Source organism: Mercenaria mercenaria, unplaced genomic scaffold, assembly GCF_021730395.1.
Source record: "Mercenaria mercenaria strain notata unplaced genomic scaffold, MADL_Memer_1 contig_3651, whole genome shotgun sequence".
NCBI lineage: Eukaryota > Metazoa > Mollusca > Bivalvia > Venerida > Veneridae > Mercenaria > Mercenaria mercenaria.
Window position 1 is genome coordinate 3,106 of NW_026461811.1, and position 27,756 is coordinate 30,861.

Below are 27,756 nucleotides of genomic sequence, written 5' to 3' on the forward strand. Positions count from 1 at the left end.
CTTGTGTCATATAGTGTGGGTGATGATGTTGAACAACTATTTTAAGTTTGAATCAAATCCATTCAGTAATAACAGAGACAGAGTGAAAGTGCATCAAAACTTTAACCTAAAATTCTAAGTAAAAAGGGAAATAATTCATGAAAAATTGGTTCCAGAGTTATGCACCTTGTGTCATATGATAAGGGTAATGATGTTGAACAATTTCAATTAGATCCATTCAGTAATAACAGAGATAGAGTGAAAGTGCATAAAACTTAAACCTGAAATTCTAAGTAAAAAGGGGAATAATTCATGAAAAATTGTGCCAGAGTTAAGCATCTTGTGTCATATGATGTGGGTGATGATGCTGAACAACTATCTTAAGTTTGAATCAAATCCATTCAGTAATAACAGAGGTAGAGTGAAAGTGCACCAAAACTTTAACCTGAAATTCTAAGTAAAAAGGGGGAATAATTCATGAAAAAATGGTGCCAGAGTTATGCACCTTGTGTCATATGATGTGGGTGATGATGTTGAACAACTGTTTTAAGTTTGAATCAAATCCATTCAGTAATAACAGAGATAGAGTGAAAGTGCATCAAAACTTGAACCTGAAAATATAAGTGAAAAGGGGGGATAATTCATGAAATATTGGTGCCAGAGTTATGGCCCTTATGTCAGATGATGTGGATGATGATGAGGAATAAGTATTTCAAGTTTGAATCAAATCCATCAAGTAATTACAGAGATAAGTTGAAAAAAGAGAAAGTGTACCAAAACTTTAACCAAGGCGGGGACGCGGAAAGACGCTGACGCCGACGCTGGGGCGCGTAGGATAGCTCTCCTTATACTTCGTATAGTCGAGCTAAAAAGGAATGGAAACATATATATATACATATATGTATATATTTGTTTTTTTAGGGGGTGGGGGTGCAGGGGAACGGGAGAGGAAACAAAATTTCACATGTTGATTATAAATATTGATTGAAAATTAAAAATGAAAAAAAATAAAAAAATTTGGGGTTGTGCCATCAAAGGTCAAGGTCACAGGGCCAGAACATGGAAAACCATTTCTGATCAATAACTTGAGAACCACTTGACCCAGAATGTTGAAACTTAATAGGATGATCGGTCATACAAATTAGATGACCCTTTTAAGCTCACTTGTCACATAGTGACAAGGTGAGCTTTTGCAATATTTGAATGTAAACAAGCCAGCACGGAATATTTTTCTGTACGACTCCTTGAAAATAGGCCACTCAAAGCTAAATATGCAGTTCTAGTGCCAGTGCTGAGATTTGAATTTTAATCAATACAAATACAAACACATACCAGAAAAGGTTCCTAAAGGATTTCATTGGGGTTTCCTAACAGAAATATGCAGAATAAGTTTGGATGTGACTGGACAGTCAGTGAGTCAAATGTTATCATAGCAACAACTGCCACTTTTTGTTAGTTTTGATTTACAGGCATAAAATTATGTTTTTGGACTCTAATATCATGTGTATGAATGACAAATCAATTGTGGTTTTGAACTATATAATTATATAATATTACTGATAAAGTTTTATGCGGTGTTAAGTCATGTCCAAGATTTTGGACATACCCGGTACATGTAACAACTTTTTTAGGTTTTTGTGCAAAAGTGTGCGCAGTTAATGGCATTTTTTCTGCTACATGTATTTGATTTATTTTAATGACTTATTCATTCACTATAACGGAACATCCGTTAGTTTCTTCAGAGAGCTTACAAAGCCATTCAATACAAAAATATGATTGAAAATTTAGCCCCACCTTCGGTATCAAGCCACAGAAGCGGCATTGTAGAATAAAAGATAAAATTTCAAAAATAAAGTAAACTTTGAGGATATTTTTGCTACATCTTAATTACAACAATGTTTAATGATAATCTGCAATACTTTTTTTATTCATTTTCTTTGTTTAAAACTTGAAAAAAGGATAATCTAAACACTACCGCCATGTAGCGGGGGGTTTATTGGTGGTTAATACCGGAAAACGGGATTTACCCTATAATGTCGATATCGAGAATAACAGAACAGGCTTCACATATATTTTGTTGTGTACTTTGATATTCTGATTTGCACTTCCTGAACACTTAAGAGTGTTGACCTATCTTAAATAATTTGTAAGCTTCCCTTCGGGTGCCCCTCGCTTAATTTACATGAACATGATGAAAGTATAAAAATACGACGGAACCGGTGAACAGGCAACCGTGCAGGGCACAAGACAACTTTTGGGGACAGGTATCCATACCCTCAGGAAGGGGAATTTTCCGTCGTTTTGAGACAAAAAGGGGAAGTTTTTAGCCATATAAAAATTACTACTTTTCACATTATTAATACTGTTTTCAATCATTTCTAACTAATGTAACTATATTGCAGCAGTAATCTTCCTTAGAGGCACTATAATATAACTTTAAAGAGAGTTCATATCTAGTTGTGTCAAACAACCTATTATCAGGGGAATTTTCTTCTGAGAAAGGGAAAAAAAACATATTATTTTATGAGGGGAATGGGGCCCATATTCGGCCCCAAAAATGGCCAAATGAGTGCCCTCCTAACGGAACCGGACAAATCGCCTGCAAGTAACTTCATCTGTTTTTTTTGTTATTACCGATATATTTGACAATAAATAAATATTGATTTTAATAAAGGACTTTACACCTAATTAATATAATCTATAAATTTACAGATTTTTCAGTCTGTAAATTTACAGATTGTGTGTATGAAAACTGAGGCCTAAATTAAAATTAAGTTTGTTTGACCTTTACCGACCCAGTATTTTTACATTGGGTAGGTAGGTAGGTAAATAATTTTATTATATTTTAGTTTTTTTTTAAATGTTTGTTGTCTCAGTAATAAAGTCTATTTATTAATACCTATTGCTTGTAGATAATCTCGGAAGATGCTCTGTTAAATGTATACTTGTAATAAACCCCTAGCCCTATTCATGCACACACAATATTGGCACAGATAAGACAAAGTTCACCAAGTCTTTGAGTATCTTTCATTTCTATACTTTTTCTTTATATATATATCAAAAGTGTTTTCACTACATCTGCGCTTAAAAGTACAAAACGATATAGTCGCGAAAATACGCGATATTTGGCATCTAAACACACTATTGAATTACAGCTTATTTTCAACAAGTGTTTGATGCTTAATTCAATACATAATAACTTGTAATGAGTTTTAGAAGGTTTTAAAAATTTTACAACGGTTATGGCAGTATGCAAGCAAAAGTGATGATTTTTTAGCTTCAAGCTACTTGCACGTATTGGTCATGTTACTAAAAACAGAAACAAGATCACCATACATTTATTATGCCATTGTCCTGGCAAAAGAAGTATAAGATTTTTATAGCTCTTTGTTCTGGCATTACAAAATTAAAATATTAAAACTATCTAGCTTGTCATATATATTTCAACACATTTTTTGTCAAATTCTTGAAATTCGAAAACTGAGATTTTCTCACTTCGAACAAATGCATTTCAAAACGATCTCTGATTAAAGACATTTTGAAATCAACAATTAAGTCAGTTTATAATATATTTTCACAGATAATCAAATTTCCCACCACTCGCCTGTCAATTCCCGTAGAACTGTCACTGTTATGAAAGCAGTATTATGTACAAGCAAATTTCAAAGTAGACAAATAATATTCTCATGTACATTACGTTTCCTTTGTAATCAATCATATTTGTTCTTCTTAAATTTCCTTTTCACAGCAGACATTTTTCTTTCACTGTATTTTTGTAATCTCCACCACCTAGTTGCTCTCCATAATAACTGCATCGATAGTATTAATAATCACAGTCTAGCCCCTACCGTATTTTCCAAAAGTGTTAGGACCACAGGCACGGGTCCAGTGTATATTTTTTTTTGTTTGATATGATTTTTCTCACACAAATATACTTTATATATGTTAGTCAAATGAAAAAAAAAAATCGATGACAAAAAGTCCGGTCACAATATCACATACATGGAATGTATAAAAGGTTAATTGTGTGAAAAAAAAAGGATTTTTTATATTAAACAAACAAAAAAAGAAAAATAAATAAATAAATACTGGACCCGTGCCTGTGGTTAGGACTAGTTATTTTCACTTTCTCAAGACTTATTTCCCGAAAAAATGATTATTTTGTAAAGTGTCCCAATAATATGGACACAATAATCATAATCCACCCAATGTTGAAAGCGAAATAAAAAGCATAAACGACTATCGGAAATTATTCTGTTGATAAACTTAGTCCTTGTCCTTGTTTTCATTATCAATTAACACCCCCCGAGATTGTCATTGAATTACGTCATGTTTTCGCGCCTTATGACACATCACTGTTTGATCGTACCGCCTCGGTTCTTTAAATTAATCAATAAAAAAGTTTCTTCTTTAATTTCTTAAAGCGAATTCAATATCCTGTATAAACTGACAGGTAAATGTGTCAAACGATAATTGTGGATATCCTACCTCTGTGAGCTATTTTGCCGCACTAACATAAAACTGTTTGACAAAAGTCGTTTTACGTCATGTATTTAAATTGCTGACGCTTTTTCATTATTTAAGATTTTTTATTCTGTTTTTGTTTTTTTGTACCTTCTGGTCAAACGTCTGAACTTTATGCCCATAGAATTTATCATTTATTTACTCTTAGAAAGAAATAAGTAATTAAGATCGCACTGTTTGAAATTTTACAAAGAACTAAATTTAAATTTGACCGTTTTTATAGAATTTTGCCTACATTCCTGTCGATATCTTTTTAAAATCGTTATAGAATTCAAACTATATTACTTCTTAAGCGGTGCTAAAAATATTGATACGATAATAACAAAAAATGAATGCACTACGCGCATTTTTTGTGTATGTGTAAACAAAAGTAAAGTCGAGCGATGGAAATTATATATTACGATAGCTCGCACGTGCTCGTGGAATGAAAAATTACCGGCATGACGTTTTGGTTTCTTTACCATGTTTACGTTTCGCGGGTAAATTAGATACTAGATTTGTAAAATTATGTCCTTTCGTCAGATTGCCTTCCGGTTATAAGCGGTTTGATTGTCGTCTGCATCCTATGGCCTTAGGCAACGTTATATCGGCATAGTTGACACGTTTTTGGAATACACGAGATAATAAACAGTCCGCTTTATCGATTTTCTACTAGCTGACCGTGGGTTACTTTCTCACTTGCCATAATTATGTACGCATTTGTTAAATAAAATAATCGCCTGTTTCAAGTACCAAAATAAGTTTTTCCCTTTGATAAGAAAATAAAAATTTTTTTTTTCTCTGGAATGCAATAAAATTATTTGAGTCGGGGCAATTTTATCGGGTCGGTAGGTAAAGGTCAAACAAACTTAATTTTATTTTAAGCCTGATGAAATTACATTTATTCTCAAAACCGCAGCTTGGAATTAGTTGGTTTATTTACAACATGCATAAATAATGGTCATTTGTGGGTTTCAGCCATTTTTGTTGACTGAGTTTTTGGCCTTTTAAGAAAAACCAAAGTCAAGAGAAATGACTGAAAGTTGCAAATGACCTTTATTTATGCATACCATATGTAAATCCATTAATTTCAAGCTGCAATTTTGTGTCTAAATATAATTTTAGCAGTTTTCAAACACTTGATCTGTAAATTTACAGATTGAAAAATCTGTAAAGATAACCTGTAAATATTCCACTTTCCTAGACCTGTTTAATTTACGCACATTGATATAAAAAGTCCGTCGGAACTAGCGAAAAAACTGTATCATACAGCCTAGTCCAAATAATTGTACTCAAGAGTTAAATATCGTTATATTTTTTTGACTTGTCGATATCCGCCTCCGAGTACAAACCAGAAAAGGTAAAGAATGTGATAGCACTGTCCTCTTCTTTGCGTAAATAACACCCAATGGAATCCGTTGGGCGGGAATTATGTTAAAATAATGCAACGGATAAAAAAAAGAAATACATACATAGAAAGCCTGTAATTTTTCCTTTTCAATGATGTATATATTACCGAGATTTCTTGAGAAAAATTCAAACTATGGCAGTTAAAAAAATGCCAAGGTTTAACACGAGTGTACTACATATTGGAAAATGGCCGATCACCGGTAAACACATTACTGCACGAAGCGTTTTCATTGGTCACGCCTCCGACCGCCATTACACGAAGACAACTGAAACGTTACTGGTTTCCCAGTAGTTACCGGACCCAAGTAGTTTTCCGGACCTTTCACATTTCGTGCTGTATAGACTTTATGCCGTAGTAAAACATCTGGGTAACAATATCATATTATCTAGACATTTGTTGCCTTTACCTAGCAGTGAAAACCTAGCATTACCGAACTAGTTTATTATTTGAAAATCCCGGTTGTTTTAACTTAATTCGATGTAATGTTTACAAAAGAGATTGTCAAGCGCAGGGGAACTCCAGTAACAGTGCGCATGCGCAGAAATTGAGGCCCCTTGAAGGTAAACATCAGTCAACTGATGCTCCCATTTACAGACGATACAGTAAAAAGATACTGATAGTAATAAGATAAAACAATGAAAGTCAGAAAAAATCGACCTTTTCACTTAAATACGGCATTCAATCATCGATTAAAAATAGGAACCAAAATAGACAGGGATTTACCTACGATACCGTCTATCAATAAAATTTTAGCATCAGTGTCCATGCCCGAGTGCTCAGGGCGTTAGACTACCAATTCTGAGACCGGTCTTGTTGTGTTTTAGAAAATAGTTGTTAATTGTATTAAAAGTTTTTAATTTCTTTTTTGTAATATTACCAGTTCGCTCAATATGTCCCGTCATTTTAGCGTGACGTTTCAAACGTCATTCAAACGTAATAAGATGTAACTGTAATGAGCGTATTATAAATCTAGTATTTGTTAAATTCTTGAAAAAATACTTTTCAAAACATCATCACACCTTAGAATTATGTATTGATTTTGAATATATATAACGAAATCGGAAATGTTTGCTTTTACAGAAAGGTTACAACTTTTACAATGAAAGGTCCGGAAAACTACTCTGACTAACTGAGATATTAATGGAATTAATTGCTCCTTTTGAGGCCTCATCTACATTTGTGTTATGAACGCAAGTGTAATACGAATTCTGCATGGTGTTAACGAAGAACCCAGCTTTTTTCTGTGAAAATTTTATGTTTCTACTATGTTTTGTTTGAAAGTTACTGACAAAAATTAGCGATTTCGGTCCGGAAACTACTAGGAAACCAGTAGAGGTTTAAATTTTTTACAACAGAAATTCTTGATAAATATGTCCTTTTCTTATGTTTTTTATTTACTATTTATGATTTAAAACAACAGGTAAGCTGTTAGGGCTAAAGAAAAATCGTGACTACCGATAAATCGTAATTTCAATCGGCCACAGTTTCCACCACAGTTTTGATTGTTTCTGGTTGAGACCTCTAGGTAGACAACGTAAAATATCAAAATGTAAAATAGGTCTACCCGAGGTCTCATTATTTAGACTACATACAGCCTGTCTGAAAACATCATTTTATGCCATATAAGATTAAAATGATATTGAAAGTGATAATTTCCGAGATGGATAAATATACCTTTAAAATTTACAAACATAGAATCTTCGTAAGTGACACGACTGTGGTTTTTCCAGATAATGGCGTAGTTCAAACAAAGGGAAACAACTTGATAAAAACGGTTGTTTCTAATTCCTGTACTGTACCCGTACTGTAAACAAACGGTTTCGTTCAGAGAATAGGAAAGTTCTGTTTGCTTTGTTAATAAAAGGCTCGAAAGCTTAATTTACCATTCTCAGTTCAGTTACATTTGTTTGACGCTGTGGTAACACCTATATTGTTACATGGCAGTGAAGTATGGGTATAGAAAATACCAAAACACTGTGTCAGTTTCAGTTGAAGTTTTATAAGTTAATTTTAAATGTTAAAAAGTCAACTCCAGACTGCATGGTTTATGGTGAGCTTGGTGCCAAACCTGTATCATTATTGGCTAAACATAGGGTGTTGTCCTATTGGGGCAAACTGTTGAATGCTAAGGATGACACAATTTGTAAAGTTCGATAGAACTGTTCTGGGTCTTTATAAGGTCATAATAAGCTAAATAATTTTCCCTATATATTCTATATAAAACTGACCTTTTTTAAAGAGCTACCAAACATAACTAGACCCATTTCAGAGAACAAATCCTTACCTCATTTTAAAGAGTTATGATAAAACTGATATAAAATGAAGAGAAAAGTAGGGGTCATGTATCTTCTAAGAGAGATTTTTCTGGTCACATTTGCTTACTGTAAACTGACATCAAAATCACACTGCTGTGACCTGGAAGTACTACTCATACTAAAATTGAGCTTGACTTCACCAAATACAACCTGCTCTCCCATTTTTCCTACCAAAATGTCAAAAATATACCCACAATGAAATTTAAACAGAAACTAGCTTCAATTTAGACATCTGTTGCCATGAAAAATTAGTGTTCAAATACCTGGCAGCCATTACGCGACTAGACCAGATGGCTCCCACGCTGGTTCCTTTAGTTTAGTTAGGCCTATAATGGCAATGTATTACAAATCCCATGGGTTACTTATGTTCACAAAACTTTAGATGAACTTGGTTTATCGGATGTGTTTTATAGTCAGTCAGTCATTAGTACAAATAGTTTCAAATCAATGGTTAAAACAAAGAACTATAAAATACATTAATTTTTATTGCTCTTTGGTTAAAACCAGACTTACTGATCAGTTTCTTCAGAACTCGGTTTATAGAATGTATAAAGCTGAGTTTGGTTATGAAAAGTACTTAGATATTTTACCTAAAAGTTTAGTACATGCACTCTGTAAATTTAGAATTATGAATCATAAATTCCCTGCTGAAAAAGGTAGGGTTTTTTGGCATTAAACGGGGTAAACGTACTTGTCAGCTTTGTAACTATAATTGCTTAGGTGATGAATTTCATTATTTGCTAGAGTGTCCATTTTTTGAAAATTTAAAGAAAAATACATTTCAAATTATTATACAATACATCCAAATTCTCTAAAGTTAAGTTAAAGCTCATGAATGATAGTAGTAAATCTAGATTTGTTAAACTTGCTTTGTTTTGTAAGAATGTTTTAACTTGTTTTAATGAGACTCATTCTCCACTGACAAAACTGTATTTAACATATTTTCTGGTACATTTTTAACCTGTGCATTCTGTACGGCTACTTTGTGCATTTATACATTCCATATTTAGTCTTGTTCATTCCTTGAACAATACATGTGCTGTTTCATTTGGTCTCATTTTCTCACGTCTTGCTCCTGTTTTTCATTTTTTTTGCTTCACGTGCTTGTAATAAGCCTTGATATTGAATAAACTTGAGAATGAAAGAAAAGTACAGAAACTTCTTTATTTTAGCAATATACTTCGCAGTTATTCTTTTATTATAGATAGATCTACGAAATATTGTAAATGTAAAAAAACCACCACATACTGAGTAGGCCTACAAGCTAAAATATGGTACAAGTTAACACAGTAGGGTTTCTTCACTAATATGAGTCAATAAGTAATAGTTTACTTACTTATTGGCATTGTTTCCTAAGGTTGAACTACGTAGTTGTGAACCGCAACCACCACAATAACGAACATATTGAGAATTTCATGCAGAAGTGAGAATTATAATTATAAATTGATTGGATTTTTTTTTTTTGTTTAACATGGGTTGTTTTATCTTCGTTTATAGATAAATAGATAACCGATCACTTGAAGAATGACTTTATGGCCTCTTCAACACGTTTAATAAAGTCGATAGTATACAATTATCGACTTTTTCATAGGTTGATATCAGGATTTATCAACCCGAAAAGAGTTATATTCACCGAGCCGAAGGGGGCTCGGTGAATATAACTCTTTTCGGGTTGATAAATCCTGATGTCAACCTATGAAAAAGTCAATAATTGTTTTATTACATGAATAAATGTATAGTCAGTCTTGTTATTACAACTGTATCTTTAATAAAGAAATAAGGAATAAATTTAGACCAAATCAAGTTGATATTGGTTTTCCAAGCACCTACTTCGATCTTTTTTATTTTCGTACTATTTATAACCCAAGATAAGTTGATATGATATGTACTCATTACTTTTCGAACCGTTTTCAGCCAATCAGAGAAACAATAGAATACAGTCATGTAATAAATGCCAATATATGCTTTTATTCATTTAAACGAGCTCGTCCAATTTCACTGAAAAGTCAAAATTAAATATGCACATATTTTTTTAAAGAATTTACAAACGAGCAAATTCGTCATAAGGCAGCAGAATCATAACACAGACAATATCATTACTTTGTCAAACCATTATCATCGAAACAATTTAACTTTCTTTGATATTTCACCATATTTTAAAAATGGGTAAAAGGGTAGAAAAGAAATCGCCGTAACATCAATGTTCGGATTTCGATCACTATTTCTAATTCAATTTTTACTGTTCACAATATAAAGAAAAATAGATCGTGTATCATTCCAAGTATCGGCATGCACGGTATATCCGGTGAAATTCTAAACCGTTGCTATAAGTTAACATGTAAACGCGTTTTGACTTGAATTTAAATAAGTATAGTACAAGTGCTAGCGTTACTTATTAAGCATATGTTTACCTGGCGTGCGTAAACTTTTGAGTATTTCCACTTCTGATTTGGATATCCTAACTTCCCTAAATGGAACAAAGATCTCTTCCAGTTCAGTCAATATTTACACGTTTACAATAAATTGAAAAAAAAAATTAACGTGTTTCCAGCAAGTGCTTGTACCAAGTACGATTGATTGCGTCTTTATCATAACTTGCTTAAATCATGAATATTGATTTAACATAAACTAGTTTAAGCTCCACAGGACCGTTCTATGGCGGTACTCTACTGTGTTCCTCCTTCGTGTAATGTGTGTGTCTGTTTGTTACTTCTATCTTTTTACTGCACTCGTTTGTCACGGTGAGGATGCGTACACCGGATATTGGCATTGAGTGATAAGGTATTTTCCGAAAACGTGTTTATTTTCCGTCAACAAGGTAAGTAAAACACCTATTTACTATCGTATTGCACTACTATAGAAGAAAAGACCATTACTTTTAATAACTAGATACTGTGAATATGCTCTCACAAGCGTAAAATGAGTCAATCTTATGAAGGAACGCTAAAATTTGTGATAAAATGGCAACTTTATCATCTGATAAATGCAGATCGGGCACACATTTCTCCAATATCGTCACTTATTGTCTTGTGATAAAAATTCTGAATCGTATGATTTGTTTAGTTACATACAAAGAAAAGATGTGCAAAATTTCAGCTTTGTAAATGTTCAAATGACGGAGAAATCGATGATAAATGAGCGTCGATGGTGTACTATGTATTGCAAATGTATGTACTGTGCATTGACCTGTGTCACATTTTACTGTACTGTGTATTGTTAACATTATCGCTGAGTTTTATAGAATAAATCTTACAAAATGTACATTATCATTTCCTTTTCAAAGTATAAACCAGTAATTTCTTTATCCCTGAAGATACGTGATGTTTTACGTTGATATTTATAGCGTTTACTCTGTTTTAATTCATGTAATAAGCTCTAAACGTAACACACAGTCTCCATATTGCAACAGTCGGCAATATTTTTGTTATGCTTACCAGTTGTAAATGTATATAATAATATAATATATATTATAGTCTTCTACTGAGCATTGTTTAAATTGATATTACATGAATTATCTCAAAAACAGTTAAAGGTATCTTTCAAAATTTTGCATTAGGATGCCGCTAGGACTTACTATCAATATCTTGCAGAAAGCCTGACCCTACTTATAAATACTATATCAGTATATTTTGATCTTTTTTTCGTTGCAGATTCAACTTGTTTATGTGTGTTTATGGCTGGCTCTACGAACGAATTTAAGGCCATTGTATGCCATTTTGTCGAACACCACCCAAATGACGAGAATAATTATTATACTACGCTAACGACCAAAACCGCCCCCAAAGTAAATTACAAGGTAGAACCAGACATATGCAGAGAAAAAAGCAGAAAAAATATTATTGACTCAGAAAATATCAACATACATGTTTCAAAAAGGAACCCACTTACAAAATGAACCTATTTGCAATAGAAAGAAAATAGAAAAAGTGGAAACTCCACAGGTCGCTCAACACAACAAAAACGAAAATGTTGCAGGCTCGGTTTGATTGAGCCTGTTCATGGACGGTAGTGGAAATGCATGCTACCGTCCACGCCCTCTAGCCCCGGGTTGAGCAGAACTCAACATTTACACATGCTAAAAGTACAAAAAACAATTTAAAGACATCCGCAGATGTGTTCATACGGCGGTGCACATGGAACATTCAATGCTACACTAGTGACCTTTGACTTGGGAAGATGATGAGGAGCCCGTTCACTGGCGGCAGCGGAAATGTATGCTACCTACCACGCCATCTAGCAGAACTCAACATTTACACAATGCTACCAATACAAATATATACTCTAGAGACACATACACGGCGGTGTATATGGATCTTTCAATGTTACACAGAGTGCAATTCCATGGACAGGCAAGGTTTTCGGAAAGTATTGTTATACAGTCTATGAAAGAATGTGAAAAAATAGATGGATGAATAAATATTAATCAGTTTGTTTGCCAAGAAACATTCTTTTACTGATATTATAGCTTCCTATATTTCTTGACGTCGCAAAATATTTTCATCGGCAACTTGGTTAATATAAGTTATAGTAAAGACTGCAAGTTGTTTTGAAGAGCAGGCTTATAACTCTTCCAATGATTTTACAATTATACAACTCCTTGCATAACAGAGACCGCATTTCTGATGCTACATTGAAAGGACAGGGACAAGCAAGACAGACGAATACTTACTGACATTAAAAGAGCAGCTAGTTACTGCATAAATGTGATGAGTGTACATTACTTCCACATAAGACTGGACATTGATACTGAAATAGGTTCTGTTGTGACAGATTTATTTTACCAAACATTATTTGACAAGCAATATTGTAAAAGCCATGTTTTACTTTGATAAAGAACAAAGTCATGTACATTTAAATGTTTATTAAACAAACTTGAAACGTAAACAAAAATTCATAAAATAGCAAAGATCATAATAAGATAGTAGTAGAACTCATATAAGATTTGTCTTTCGTTCTAAACCTTTCCACCAACTGTACTTGTTATGTTAGTATATAAATATAGTTATGTATATTGTTGGGAATAACTATGTTTAAACCAAAGATCATAAACATTTTACATTCAACAGTTTGAATACATGAAAAAAAAAATCGGAATGATATTCAAGTCAGTTCCCGATCGTTTGTTATAGTTCGAATTTGACCTTGACAATAACTATACTATTTTGGCCAACAGGGAAGTTGATCACAAAAAAAAGTGATAACGAACTATTTGCATAGAAATGACATATATCTTGCAAATGAAGTATGCAAAATATATTTCAAGAATAACACATGGCACTGTTTTCTCTTACTTTTAAAACAAATTGCTCAGCGCATATGACATCCATTTTGTTTCGTATGAAGCAAGTGGTGAGCTAATTACCTTTCAGAACAATGCATCGAAAGCAATAAAAATAGCTTTCACTATATTATTTTAAGAAATTTTCAAGTGAAACTAGTTCGAAGGTTTTACGTCAAATGAGTCTAAGGTTATTGAGGAGAAACCACTTTAAAAGTTCAATGCCCCTACGACCTTTACCTTTGAACTATTGACACCATAATCGATAAAGGTAATCTATTGACCAAGGTTTATGTCTCTTTGTAGTAAGAAGGCAAAAGGATAACATATTTTCATGTTTGCTCTTCTTAAAAGAGGAGACCTTTTCCACACTTATCGTCATCATTTCCTGTGTTACATTATTATAAATCTTCGCGGCTGAAATTGTGGCTGGGTCTTAACTCGGAGATGACTAGTCTTTAGACAGTTTCTCGGAGTGACTATTGGCATGCCGCTGTAATTGTAAGTTGTAATATCAGTGTTCAAACTGGTGCTTGTTATTTTCGCTGTGAAGTTTAATGTTTTATTTGGGTTTTACGGCGCACCAACACAGTATAGGCTATATGGCGTCATATTCTATTATTCCAAATTTAACCTTAGATGGGAATTTTGTAGATAGATGAAAATGAATCAAACAGGACTACAAATTTTGGTTGCACATCGAAATAAAAACATGAGGTATGGAATCAAAATTTGCATATCTGCTGGAATCACAGAGTTACTGCAAAACCAAGTGTTAAGACCCTATTAGTCGCCTCTTACGATCATGCAAGGGTACGGCAGTGGTTCCAATTCATTTCATACACAGATCGTCCCAGAACCACATGGGGCCATCTGCAAACAGAAAAATACATCATTTGGGCCAATGGAATTACACGCCTTGTCTATCTAATGACCATAAATGCTGAAAATATGCACGTTTTTCAATATCAATACTCAGTACACCAAACTGCGATACACAGTACAAATATTACTTTGAAAACTAAATACACAGTACACCGTCGACGCTCATTTATCACCGATTTCTCCGTGATTTGAACATTTACAAAGCTGAAATTTTGCACATTTGTTTTTGTATGTAACTAAATAAATCGTACGATTCAGATTTCCCCCACAATGCAAATAGGTTATGGTATCGGGACAAATGTGTTTACGGCATGCATTTATCAAATGTCATTTTATAACAAACTTTAGCATTCCTACTTAATTTTACGCTTGTGAGAGCATAAACACAGTATCTAGTTATGAAAAGTAATGCTCTTTTCTTCTGTAGTAGCATAATACAATAGTAAATCGGGGTTTTACTTACCTTGTTGACGAAAAATAATCACGTTTTCGGAAAACCCCTTGTCACTAAATGGCAATATCCGGTGTACGCATCCTCACCGTGACAAACGAGTGCAGTAAAATGATAGAAGTAACAAACAGACACACACATTACATGAAGGAGGAACACTGTAGAGTACCGCCATAGAACGGTCGTGTGAAGCTTAAACTAGTTTACTGTCACTAAATCGCCCTATGACACCCACCATGTTCCTATATTACAAGACAATGTAAATAAAATTATTCCACTTCAGATGAATCCCTTACACACAGAACTTTTAACGACAGTAACACATTGTAAAATACAAATTCTAATATGCATTTTTCTGTCAAAACACTCTTACGCTAGAATGACGTCACGTTAATGTGCGGTGACGTCAATGTTTTTGTTGCAACCAAGAATGAGCGCTACTATATTTTATCTACTGTTTTAGATTAATGGCCTAATAATCGAAATAATTTATAGCAAAACCATGTTTTAACACTATTTATACACTCGGACGGTAATACGTGAAATTATTACGCCCGACGAATAACCGCCCATAGTGCATTAACAGTGTTAAAACGTTCTTTTGCTATAAATTGTTTCTTATTAATATTCATTTATAGATATGTCAATCAAAACCCATGGAACCGAAAGCATAAGCACTCGATGACTTTGCAGAAGCCACAGCAACCAGTCCGTCTCAATTTGTGAATTTAAGAGCTAGCTACTACGGAGTTCCCTGCCTGTCCCGCCCTTGCACAATCACAGGTAAAAGCGAAGTTACCAATTGTAAAAAGAGTTGAAAATTAAACATGCAGCGTATCTTGGAACAATAGTCATAACCTCTCGCAATTAAACGTTTGATTATTTTGATAAACTATATTCTAAAATGACTAAGTTTGTAAATCACATCTCCATAAAAATCAAATTGTGAAATAGGGGTCATGCATATTTATGAAAATAGTCCGACAGCATACAATACGGAAGGTACAATACGAGAGATAATCCTAAGAGGACATTGGAAAAAGTCACGAACTTGTGTAGTAACCAAATTCTGATTTACCTATCATATTTCAAAATTTCAATGATACTTATGTTTTTGTTAGGGTGAGGTGACCATATTAATTAATGCATACGCGAGTTGCGAACGAATATGAATTTAAGGTCCGTGTTTTGGATACAGTTTTGTTATATTTGCTGGGATTTTGGAATCATGGGTTCCATTCAATATCCGTGCAATAGAATTCCGCTTAAGTCAGGGTTAGGGAGTGTGAGGGGTGCTGCACTTCCATTATCGCTCATGAACAGGCTCGGTCAAACCGTGTCTGCTATTATTTTGCTTGGTTGCATTCTATGATTTGTTTGTTTGTTTTGGGTTTAACGCCGTTTTTCAACAGTATTTCAGTCATGTAACGGCGGGCAGTTAACCTAACCAGTGTTCCTGGATTCTGTACCAGTACAAACCTGTTCTCCGCAAGTAACTGCCAACTTCCCCATATGAATCAGAGGTGGAGGACGAAGGATTTCAGACACAATGTCTTTTATCAAATCGTCACGGAGAACGACCGCGCGATCCGTAGACCGACGTTCTCCCTATTGAACTAAGCGGGCGGGTTTGCATTCTATGCATCCAAAGGAACTTCTTATAGGGTGCTCAGACTTTTTCACCTTCCATATTGATATTATTGCGGATAAACTCCTTTTTTTCACCTGTTGCTGCCTTATTGATGTATGTGTTCTAAGCATAAAATCTGCGATAAGATAATTTTCTTGCTTTCCGCTTTTCCCTGAATAGTCAGGAAGTGCTGCTTCATTACCAACTAAGCACGTTGATATCTTTAACATACAAGAAAGTAGTATTATTATAGGAAAGACTGAGAGTGTGTGTACCATGTGATACATTCTTTTACCAAAGGTTGAATAAGTTGAATAATCATATAGAAGAAAGGAAATCATTCTAGTTATTTTTTTCAAATAAACGCCTATCTTTTATACTGGACAATATTTGTGTGTGTGTGTGTGTGTGTGTGTGTGTGTGTGCGTGTGCGTGTGCGTGTGTGTGCGCGTGCGTGCGTGTGTGTGTTCGGGTTTAACGTCTTTTTCAACAATTTTCAGTCATATAAACGACGGTGTCTATTTGTAGCAGTGAGCACAATGCCCAATTTTATAGTGCTGCCTCACTGGAATATCATGCCGTAGACACATGACATGATACCCCACACAGTCACATTATACTTACACCGGGCTGACCAGTCCTAGCACTACCCTCTTAATGCTGAGCGCCAAGCGAAGAAGCTGCTAGTACCATTTTTTTACGTCTTTGGTATGACTCGGCCGGGGATCGAACCCACGACCTCCCGCACTCGAAGCGGACGCTCTACCACTAGGCTACCGAGGCGATATTTAACAATTTACTAGACAAATTATATGTTGAAGTTAAAGCATTCTTAGAGTCGGATTACTACAATGGAGTCGAAATTCGATCAAAAACAGTTTAGTAACCTGATATTGAAAATGCATTGCAATGACAAGAAAGGACAGCAAAATGTATACCAAAATACATTGGTCCGTTAACAGTATCATTTAGTCTGCAAGGAAATATTACTTACTAGTGTGAATTGAATTCAAATACATTCGCAATGTTTCTAGACACAGCGGGTGCTTTTGATAATGTTAGGCATCACGGATATTTTTATGATATTGAAGAAATTTGAAATACCGGGATGGTTTTTCAAAGTGTTTACAAACAGACTGGTCATACTGGGCGTGTTCTGGTAATCGGAACTATATCTGAAAATTTCAAAATTCTGCAATGTATTGGTCAAGCGGGTAATATTATCAACGTGGCTATATCTTTTTTTTATATATATGAACCGCTCCATTCATTCCAGTCAGAGTAAAAACGGGCCATCCGAAAGCAAACACAGAAAAAGAACAAGAGAATGATTGTTCGTATATATATTGACAATTTTAATAATTCTTTGACCTTGATTCATTTCGAACAGTTTCAAACCTTTAATCAAATATATACACGTGAAAGTAACGCATAAATAGAAAGAAATATGTAGTTTTAAGCAAATATTGAAGGTCTTCAAGACTGCTTCAAATGGAAATGTTTATGCTTATATCAAAGCGCAAAGATAAAAAATAAGATTGAGTTTATTATGAAAAGTTTTAATTCGATATGATTTAGCGCTGTTAACAACTGCGCTATACAGGCAGTCTGGACAACACGAAACATTTTTGCAAGCTTACTGTACTGTCATGAGACTTACATGAAAACCTGGTTTTGCCAAAAGAGCTTTTTCGGCGTGCCGTATTAAGCACGGTTTTATGACCTCGTATGACCTTATGCCGCCTGAATAATGTACCAATCGGATTGCTTGGTAAGGTATTCTCGGTATTTTCAGCCATAATGAGAGATTTTGTAAGAGTGGCGCTGATTGGAGGAAAGGCTGAAAATGCTTCTCTCTGAGTCATGTGTGACACTGAGTGAAATGACAACGCGTTCGTCATCTATAACCTCTATAAGTACAGCACCATCGGGTTGTATGCGTACCACTTGAACAGGTGTGCGTAACCAAATATTCATCTGCTCATCCGGACACATTTCTGTTGTGTTAAGTTTTCTTGTTAAGTTATTTCTGTTTTGTTAAGTTTCCTTTCCATAAGTTTTGTTTTTACAAGAAGGTTATTTGTTTTATACAGTCATTACCCCTTACCATGCATTACAGCAACAATTTCTAACCAGTGCAAATCATTACTAACCAGCAACAACACGTCCGATACTGTTAAATTTTAGACTCTAAATTTTAAATTAATCTTTCCGGTGAAAACAGTACTGTACATATTCTGTATGATAGACAAATTTGATAATAAGCTGAAGTAGGGTAAGGGTTCATGTTGCTTCCAACAATCCCAGAAATAAAGTATAGAACGTATTTCAATATTGTTTGCTTACTGTTACCATCTTTTAAGCACCAAAGGCTCAAAGTGAGCTTTTGTGATTGTTTGGTGTCCGTCGTGTGTCCCTCCACAATTTCTAAACACAGACTTCTTCAGAACTACTGTCCTCATTTATACAAAACTTCACAGAGGCCCCTTTCAACATTGCCAAAAGATTTAAAATACAGGTTTCTGCACATATATAACTTGTGCTTCAGTTACATCACGCCGAGCATCTTTTTTACAGATATTTCTTGTTAAGAATACACATGTTAAAGGAGAAACATTTACCTTTTCTCTAATGATAATAAGAAATGTAACTTTAACCTGAATTTTATTCACTGCTTCATTATGGAACAACTAGCAGACATTCTGTAAGGTAAAATCCTGACACCTTACATGTTACTGCTTGCTCAACTGAGACAGTCGCAATCAAAGACACATCACAGTTACAGTAACCAGGATTCAAACACATATCCTTCGGCACTATAAGAAAACATCTTATTCCTCTCGACGTAAATTTCAAGAAGTATTACCGATTTAAATATGTATATGTATGTTAAAATAAAAGGAACAAATGCCATGTATCCAGCAAGTAAATTTTATTACCTTGATATGTAAGTGTCAAGAAATATACAAACATTATAAAGAAATTTAATTTATCACAAATTCTTACAGAATCCAGGGCCCAGTTGTTTGAAACTTTAACCGGCTGTTAACCTAACCACCGGGTAAAATTTGACTAACAATATTAGTCGTGATTGGAAACACTATTTTGATATTTTTATTTGACTTTATAGACATATTAGTGTTCATAATGCTTAACTCATGCATTTAAAATGTTGAAATATAACACTAAAAAATAATCGACCGTTAGCTTAACAACCTGTTAACACTTCGAACAACTGGGCCCCGTTCTTAAACTTTTCGTAATTTGTGTCAATACATTAGGAACATAGCTGAGGATGACAAACAGGCCGTCTTAAGAGAGTTATCGCGCAACTAATGTTTTTTATCATCAATCGCTGCAGTGAGTGTGTGACGCAATTATATATGTACAAGGACAGAAAGCAAGCAACAGGCATGCGAAATAAAATTTGAACATGGTGAGAATTGTTTTTCATTGTAATTACTTTTATCACTTGTATTTTTTATATTTGAAAATATATACAACTGGTGTCCATTAAAGTCAACATTTTATCCATTCTCTCTTCGTTCCAAATCTTTAGATTGGTGTGACAATCGCAATATTTTATCTATCCTGTATCTGTTCCAGAACTATGAGCGGTTCACAAAAATTATTGTAAGAATCACAGCATCGTGTCCATTCTTGATCCATTTAAGAACCGTGAGCGGTCCGCGAAGGTTGTTGTGAGAACCGCAACGTTTTATTTACTACACCTATACTATCTTTCATAAACAACAATCTTAATACAGCAAACAGATATTGTGGAAAAACAAGCATGACCTGACATGAGGAAAACAAGACCTGACATGGGTATGGCTAGAAAAACAAACATGACTTGATAAGATATTGAATAGATATGCAAGGAAATTCTGACACAGTCATGGCTTGGAAAATAAACATTGCCTGATATGACATTGGAGTTAAAAGGAAAACAAGGCCTGACATGAGTAAGAATAGGAAATCAAACATTGCCTGAGATGACATTGCATTGAGATACAAACAAGACCTAACATGGGTATAGCTAGAAAAATAAACTTGTCTTGATATGATATTGGATAGATATGCAAACGAGACCTGGAATGGTCATCGCTAGAAAACAAACACGACCTGAAATGATATTGGCTGGATAAGCATGGCCATGGCTAGAAAAACAAATATGACCTAATTTGACATTGGATGGATATGTAAACAAGACCTGACATTGTCATGGCAGGAATAACAAATATGACCTGATAAGGCATTTGATTGATATGCTAACAATACCTGATATGGTTGTGGCTAGAAAAACAAACTTGGCTGGAAAAACGTTAAAAAGCAAATAAAATCTCACAAAAACCTGTTCAGAAAAGAAGTATTAGTGCCCATACATCAGCTTACCTGGGAAAGCTTATATCAGCTTATATGACCTTCATATATTACCTTCATAATCTTTCACAACCTTTCTAGAAATACGAAAAGCAAACACAACTTCACATGTGTTTGGCTCGAAACGCCAGTGCGGCCTCACAACAACTCGCGGACTGGTTCACTGGGGGCTCATGTAACAAACAAGTGACGTTTCACGCACCAAGTCTGTTCCGTTATCTGACAAACAGGTTTGAAAACTATCTATGATTTTAAATCGTTGTCGCCAAGAGAGTACGATATCTTTGTGAAAATGTGGTGTTATTTTTTTGTGAAAGTATAAACACTCGATGTTGGTTTTCACAATTATACACTTTTACAGATTTTAAAAGAATGTTAAAGGGTAATACAGGTGTATACTAATAATGTCAAATTATATTGCAAAATGTTTTTGCCACCATATGGACAAAGTTTGAGTTAACATCTTTTACATCTAAAACGTATTGGGAAAAATACTTGAAGGGTATCTTTAAAAACTATATGATTATATCGTGCACTCTTAAAGCAAAGGTCAGTAAAATATTTCATTAAATATATTCTTCTGTTTTATCAAGTATTAATGTATTATAATTTTACTAAAATATTCAGCAGTCCTTCTTTTGTTAAAGACATCAATTTAGTTTACTATATATCAAAGTGGGTTTAGTTTACTATTTACCAACGTGGGTTTAGTTTACTATATATCAAAGTGGGAATAGTTTACTATTTATCAAAGTGGGTTTAGTTTACTATTTATCAAAGTGGATTTAGTTTACTATTTATCAACGTTGGTTTAGTTTACTATTTGTCAACGTGGATTTAGTTTACTATCCATCAACGTGGGTTTAGTTTACTATATATCAAAGTGGGTTTAGTTTACTATTGATCAACGTGGGATTAGTTTACTATTTGTCAAAGTGGGTTTAGTTAACTATTTATCAAAGTGGATTTAGTTTACTATTTATAAAAGTGGGTATACTTTACTATTTATCAACGTGGGTTTAGTTTACTATTTATCAAAGTGGGTTTAGTTTATTATTTATCAACGTGGGTTCAGCTTACTATTTATCAAAGTCGGTTCAGCTTACAATTTATCAAAGTTGGTTTAGTTTACTATTCATCAACGTGGGTTTAGCTTACTGTTATCAAAGTGGGTTTAGTTTACTATTTATCAATGTGGATTTAGTTTACTGTTTATCAACGTGGGCTTAGTTTACTATTTATCAACGTGGGCTTAGTTTACTATTGATCAAAATGGGTTTAGTTTACTATTTATGAACGTGGGTTTAGTTTACTATTTATCAAAGTGGGTTTAGTTTACTATTGATCAAAGTGGGTATAGTTTACTATTTATCAAAGTTGGTTTAGTTTGCTATTGATCAAAGGGGATTTAGCTTACTATTGATCAAAGTGGGCAAATGTTACTATTTATCACAGCGGGTTTAGTTTACTATTGATCAAAGTGGGTTTAGTTTACTATTTATCAAAGTGGGTATAGTTTACGATTTATCAAAGTGGGTTTAGCTTACTATTTATCAAAGCGGTATAGTTTACTATTTATCACAGTGGGTATAGTTTACTATTGATCAAAGTGGGTTAGTTTACTATTGATAATGTGGTTGAGCTTACTATTTATCAAGTGGGTAAACTTACTATTTATCAGTGGGTTTAGTTTAGTATTTATCAAGTGGGTACGTTTACTATTTATAAAGTGGGTATAGCTTACTTTTTATTAAGTGGGTTAGCTTATATTTCTCAAAGTGGTATAGTTTACTATTTATCACAGTGGGTTTAGTTATTATTTATCAAAGTGGTATATTTATATTTATTAAGCGGTTTAGCTTACTATTATCAAGTGGGTTAGCTTACTATTTATCAAAGTGGTTTATTTACTATTATCAAGTGGGTTTATTTACTATTTATCAAAGTGTTTTATATTACTATTGATCAATGGGGTTAGTTATATTTAAGTGGGTTTAGTTTACTATTATCAAAGTGGTTTAGTTTCTATTATCAATGGTTTAGTTTACTATTATCAAAGTGGGTTAGTTACTATTTATCAAGTGGATTTATTTACTATTTATAAAGTGGTTGTTTATTTTACAATTTATCATTGGTTTAGACTTTATCAAGTGGTTTAGTTTACTATTATCAAAGTGGGTTTATTTACTATTTATCAAGTGGTTAGTTTACTATTGATCAAATGGGTTTAGTTTACTATTATAAACGTGGGTTTAGTTACTATTTATCAAAGTGGTTTAGTTTACTATTATCAAAGTGGGTATAGTTTACTATTTATCAAAGTGGTTTAGTTGCTATTGATCAAAGGGGTTTAGTTAACTATTGATCAAAGTGGAAATTTACTATTTATAAACGGGTTTAGTTTACTATTTGATCAAAGTGGGTTTAGTTTACTATTTATCAAAGTGGGTATAGTTTACGATTTATCAAAGTGGGTTTAGCTTACTATTTATCAAAGCGGGTTTAGTTTACTATTTATCAACAGTGGGTATAGTTTACTATTGATCAAAGTGGGTTTAGTTTACTATTGATCAATGGGATTAGCTTACTATTATCGAAGTGGGTAAACTTTACTATTTATCACAGTGGGTTTAGTTTAGTATTTATCAAAGTGGGTTACGTTTACTATTTATAAAGTGGGTATAGCTTACTTTTATTAAAGTGGGTTTAGCTTACTATTTCATCAAAGTGGGTATAGTTTACTATTTATCACAGTGGGTTTAGTTAATATTTATCAAAGTGGGTATAGTTTACTATTTATTTAAGCGGGTTTAGTACTTTATACTATTTATCAAAGTGGGTTAGTTAAGTTTTATCTAAGTTTTATATTACAAAGTGGGTTTTAGTTTATAATGATCAAATGTGGGTATAGTTTACTATTTATCAAAGTGGGTTAAGTTTACTATTATCAAAGTGGGTTTAGCTTACTATTTTCAACGTGGGTTTAGTTTACTATTTATCACAGTGGTTTAGTTAACTTATTTATCAAAGTGGTTTAGTTTACTATTTATTAAGTGGGTTTAGTTTACTATTTATCAAAGTGGGTTAGCTTACTATTTATCAAGTGGGTTTAGTTAATATTTATCAACGTGGTTTAGTTTACTATTTATCAAAGTTGTTTTAGTTTACTAATGATCAATGTGGGTTTAGTTTACTATTTATCAAAGTGGGTTTAGTTTACTATATATCAAAGTGGGTTTAGTTTACTATTGATCAACTTGGGTTTAGTTTACTATTAATCAAAGTGGGTTTAGTTAACTATTTATCAAAGTGGATTTAGTTTACTATTTATAAAAGTGGGTATACTTTACTATTTATCAAAGTGGGTTTAGCTTACTATTTATCAAAGTGGGTTTAGTTAACTATTTATCAAAGTGGATTTAGTTTACTATTTATAAAAGTGGGTATACTTTACTATTTATCAACGTGGGCTTAGTTTACTATTGATCAAAGTGGGTTTAGTTTACTATTTATAAACGTGGGTTTAGTTTACTATTTATCAAAGTGGGTTTAGTTTACTATTGATCAAAGTGGGTATAGTTTACTATTTATCAAAGTTGGTTTAGTTTGCTATTGATCAAAGGGGATTTAGCTTACTATTGATCAAAGTGGGCAAATGTTACTATTTATCACAGCGGGTTTAGTTTACAATTGATCAAAGTGGGTTTAGTTTACTATTTATCAAAGTGGGTATAGTTTACGATTTATCAAAGTGGGTTTAGCTTACTATTTATCAAAGCGGGTATAGTTTACTATTTATCACAGTGGGTATAGTTTACTATTGATCAAAGTGGGTTTAGTTTACTATTGATCAATGTGGATTGAGCTTACTATTTATCGAAGTGGGTAAACTTTACTATTTATCACAGTGGGTTTAGTTTAGTATTTATCAAAGTGGGTACAGTTTACTATTTATTAAAGTGGGTATAGCTTACTTTTTATTAAAGTGGGTTTAGCTTACTATTTCTCAAAGTGGGTATAGTTTACTATTTATCACAGTGGGTTTAGTTAATTATTTATCAAAGTGGGTATAGTTTACTATTTATTTAAGCGGGTTTAGCTTACTATTTATCAAAGTGGGTGTAGCTTACTATTTATCAAAGTGGGTTTAGTTAAGTATTTATCAACGTGGGTTTAGTTTACTATTTATCAAAGTTGTTTTAGTTTACTAATGATCAATGTGGGTATAGTTTACTATTTATCAAAGTGGATTTAATTTACTATTGATCAACATGGGTTTAGCTTATTATGTATTAACGTGGGTTTAGTATACTATTTATCAAAGCAGATTTAGCTTACTATTTATCAAAGTGGATTTAGTTTTCTATTTATCACAGTAGGTTTAGTTTACTATTCATCAACGTGGGTTAAGTTTACTATTTATCAACGTGGATTTATTTCACTATTTATCAACGTGGGTTTAGTTTACTATTTATCAAAGTGGTGGGTTTAGTTTACTATTTATCAACGTGGATTTAGACTGTTTATCAACGTGGGTTTAGTTTACTATTTATCAAAGTGGGTTTAGTTTACTATATATCAAAGTGGGTTTAGTTTACTATTGATCAACTTGGGTTTAGTTTACTATTAATCAAAGTGGGTTTAGTTAACTATTTATCAAAGTGGATTTAGTTTACTATTTATAAAAGTGGGTATACTTTACTATTTATCAAAGTGGGTTTAGCTTACTATTTATCAAAGTGGGTTTAGTTAACTATTTATCAAAGTGGATTTAGTTTACTATTTATAAAAGTGGGTATACTTTACTATTTATCAAAGTGGGTTTAGCTTACTATTAATCAAAGTGGGTTTAGTTTACTATTTATAAACGTGGGTTTAATTTACTATTTATCAAAGTGGGTTTAGTTTACTATTTATCAACATGGATTTAGCTTACTATTTATTAAAGCTGGTTTAGTTTTACTATTGATCAAAGTGGGTTTAGTTTACTATTTCTTAAAATGGATTTAGTTTACTATTGATCAATGTTGGTTTAGTTTATTATTTACCAAAGTGGGTATAGTTTACTATTTATCAAAGTGGATTTAGTTTTCTATTTATCAAAGTGGGTATAGTTTACTATTTATCAAAGTGAATTTAGCTTACTATTTATCAAAGTCGATTTAGTTTACTATTATCAAAGTGGCAGTACTGACAAACTGACAAGTTCATATACTTTTAGTAAATATAAGGAACGTTTCCGCCCAATTGCATCTTAGATCATATTAATACATCCCTCATTTACCTATTTGGCTAACTAACTGAACGGTACAGCAGTTGTTAATATACCGTAGTGCACTGGATATGAAACTTCAATATATTGTGGCACATGCAAAATAATGTGACGTAATGTAGGCGCCCTTTGTATATTCTGACTGTTATTTTTTTTTTAATTTGTAGTTTTTCAGATTTAATATGCATTGTATAAATATCTTCTAGATTCATTAGACAAATAGCGGATAATTTTGTTATGACAGCATACTAATCCGACATAAAAAGTATTGAAACGCACCTGTTTATTCACGATTTGTCAACATACAAGTAACCGACTAGAATTACAAAGTCTGTTGAGATAAAATAATATGTAAGAATGTTAATTTCTTTCTTTATACTGACACTGATATTTTCTCAGAAAACCATTTTATCTCTACTCTCATTTCAACAGCGTTGAGTCAGAGGTAAGAGATTTTGTTTTTCAGAGAGTGCTATTAGAGAGGATTGATTTTATGGCCTAACGACTGATGCGTGAACGTTGTTACCTACTTATATATATATATAGTTTCAAACATGTTTCATCAGATACGCAATACTACGTGAAATATGACTTGTTTGTTACATTGCCCCCACACTAGGCCCGGTACGTCCTGACCTTTTCCTTAATGTAATTGTTGCAAACTGGACAACGAGTAATGTTTTCAGAGCATTTATGGCAAATGCGGTGATGTGCACATGGCAAAAATAGTATATCCGGTTCTTCCTTGACACACAACATACATTGGACCATCTGGGAAAGTCGCTCATTTTCTTCAGCAATTGCTTGCAAATCTATATAAAAATATGATAGAGACATTCAAGAAAGTGCATTTTGGACTATATGTATCTAAGCAAACTTTCTGTAACAAATACTGTTATGTATATATTCTCAGTAACTACTTATTTATAAAATCAATGTTTCTGTTAAATATTGATAAACACTCCTAAACCAATAGATTTTTAGAGGTATTTTCCAACATTCATACATGCAAGTCTATTGTGTTCTCTCAAGTATTCATATATTTTTGTTCTATATTTATTATTTTTCTATAATATTGACTGATCTTTCTTCCAGTGGCCCCACCTGATTTCGCACCAGGTAAACGTTATTTTGTACTGTCGCTACATTATTGATAATATTCAAATTGAACAAATTCATTCTGTTTGTTTAATATAGGTATCATATTGTCAGTGGAATGTTATGTAAAGCTGGTTTATTCAAATAGAAAAATTACCTCCCGGTCATTATTCTATAGAAAAAGTGACCCCCCGGTCATAGTATTATGACCTCCAGATCATAGTACTATGACTCCCCCACGTGAAGTAAACTGAACCTCACGAAGAATATTGACTCCCATAAAAAAACGACCCCCGGTCATTTGGTCAAATTTAGTGATAACTCATGTATCTAAGGCCTAATTGCTGCATTTTATGCCCCCACTCGGGGGAGGGGGGCATATAGATTTGCCCTTGTCCGTCCTTCCTTCCGTTTGACCATTAGCCCCAGATACCATCACTTGACACAGAAATCAGAGCATTCCGCAACGGGAAAAGGGATTCTATTTCTAGACGCTGTATCTTGGTGTATACATTTTTTTTTCAGGAAAATAACAATTCACAATACGTTCA

At 33.2% G+C, this 27,756-nt stretch overlaps 1 protein-coding gene and 1 non-coding gene across 2 annotated transcripts in view; both read right to left on the reverse strand.

Annotated features, from left to right (window-relative positions):
- Positions 1-17,163: 17,163 nt before the first annotated feature.
- Trnas-cga (transfer RNA serine (anticodon CGA)) lies at positions 17,164-17,235 on the reverse strand. The gene has a single exon. It is a non-coding gene; the product is annotated as a tRNA-Ser (tRNA).
- Positions 17,236-23,972: 6,737 nt separating this feature from the next.
- LOC123544126 (E3 ubiquitin-protein ligase XIAP-like) overlaps positions 23,973-27,756 on the reverse strand; it is a 33,848-nt gene continuing 30,064 nt past the window's right edge. The window contains exon 10 of the mRNA XM_053534392.1: positions 23,973-26,919. Coding sequence (XP_053390367.1) covers positions 26,723-26,919 — 197 coding nt within the window. The 3' untranslated portion in view covers positions 23,973-26,722. The remainder of the gene's footprint in view (positions 26,920-27,756) is intronic.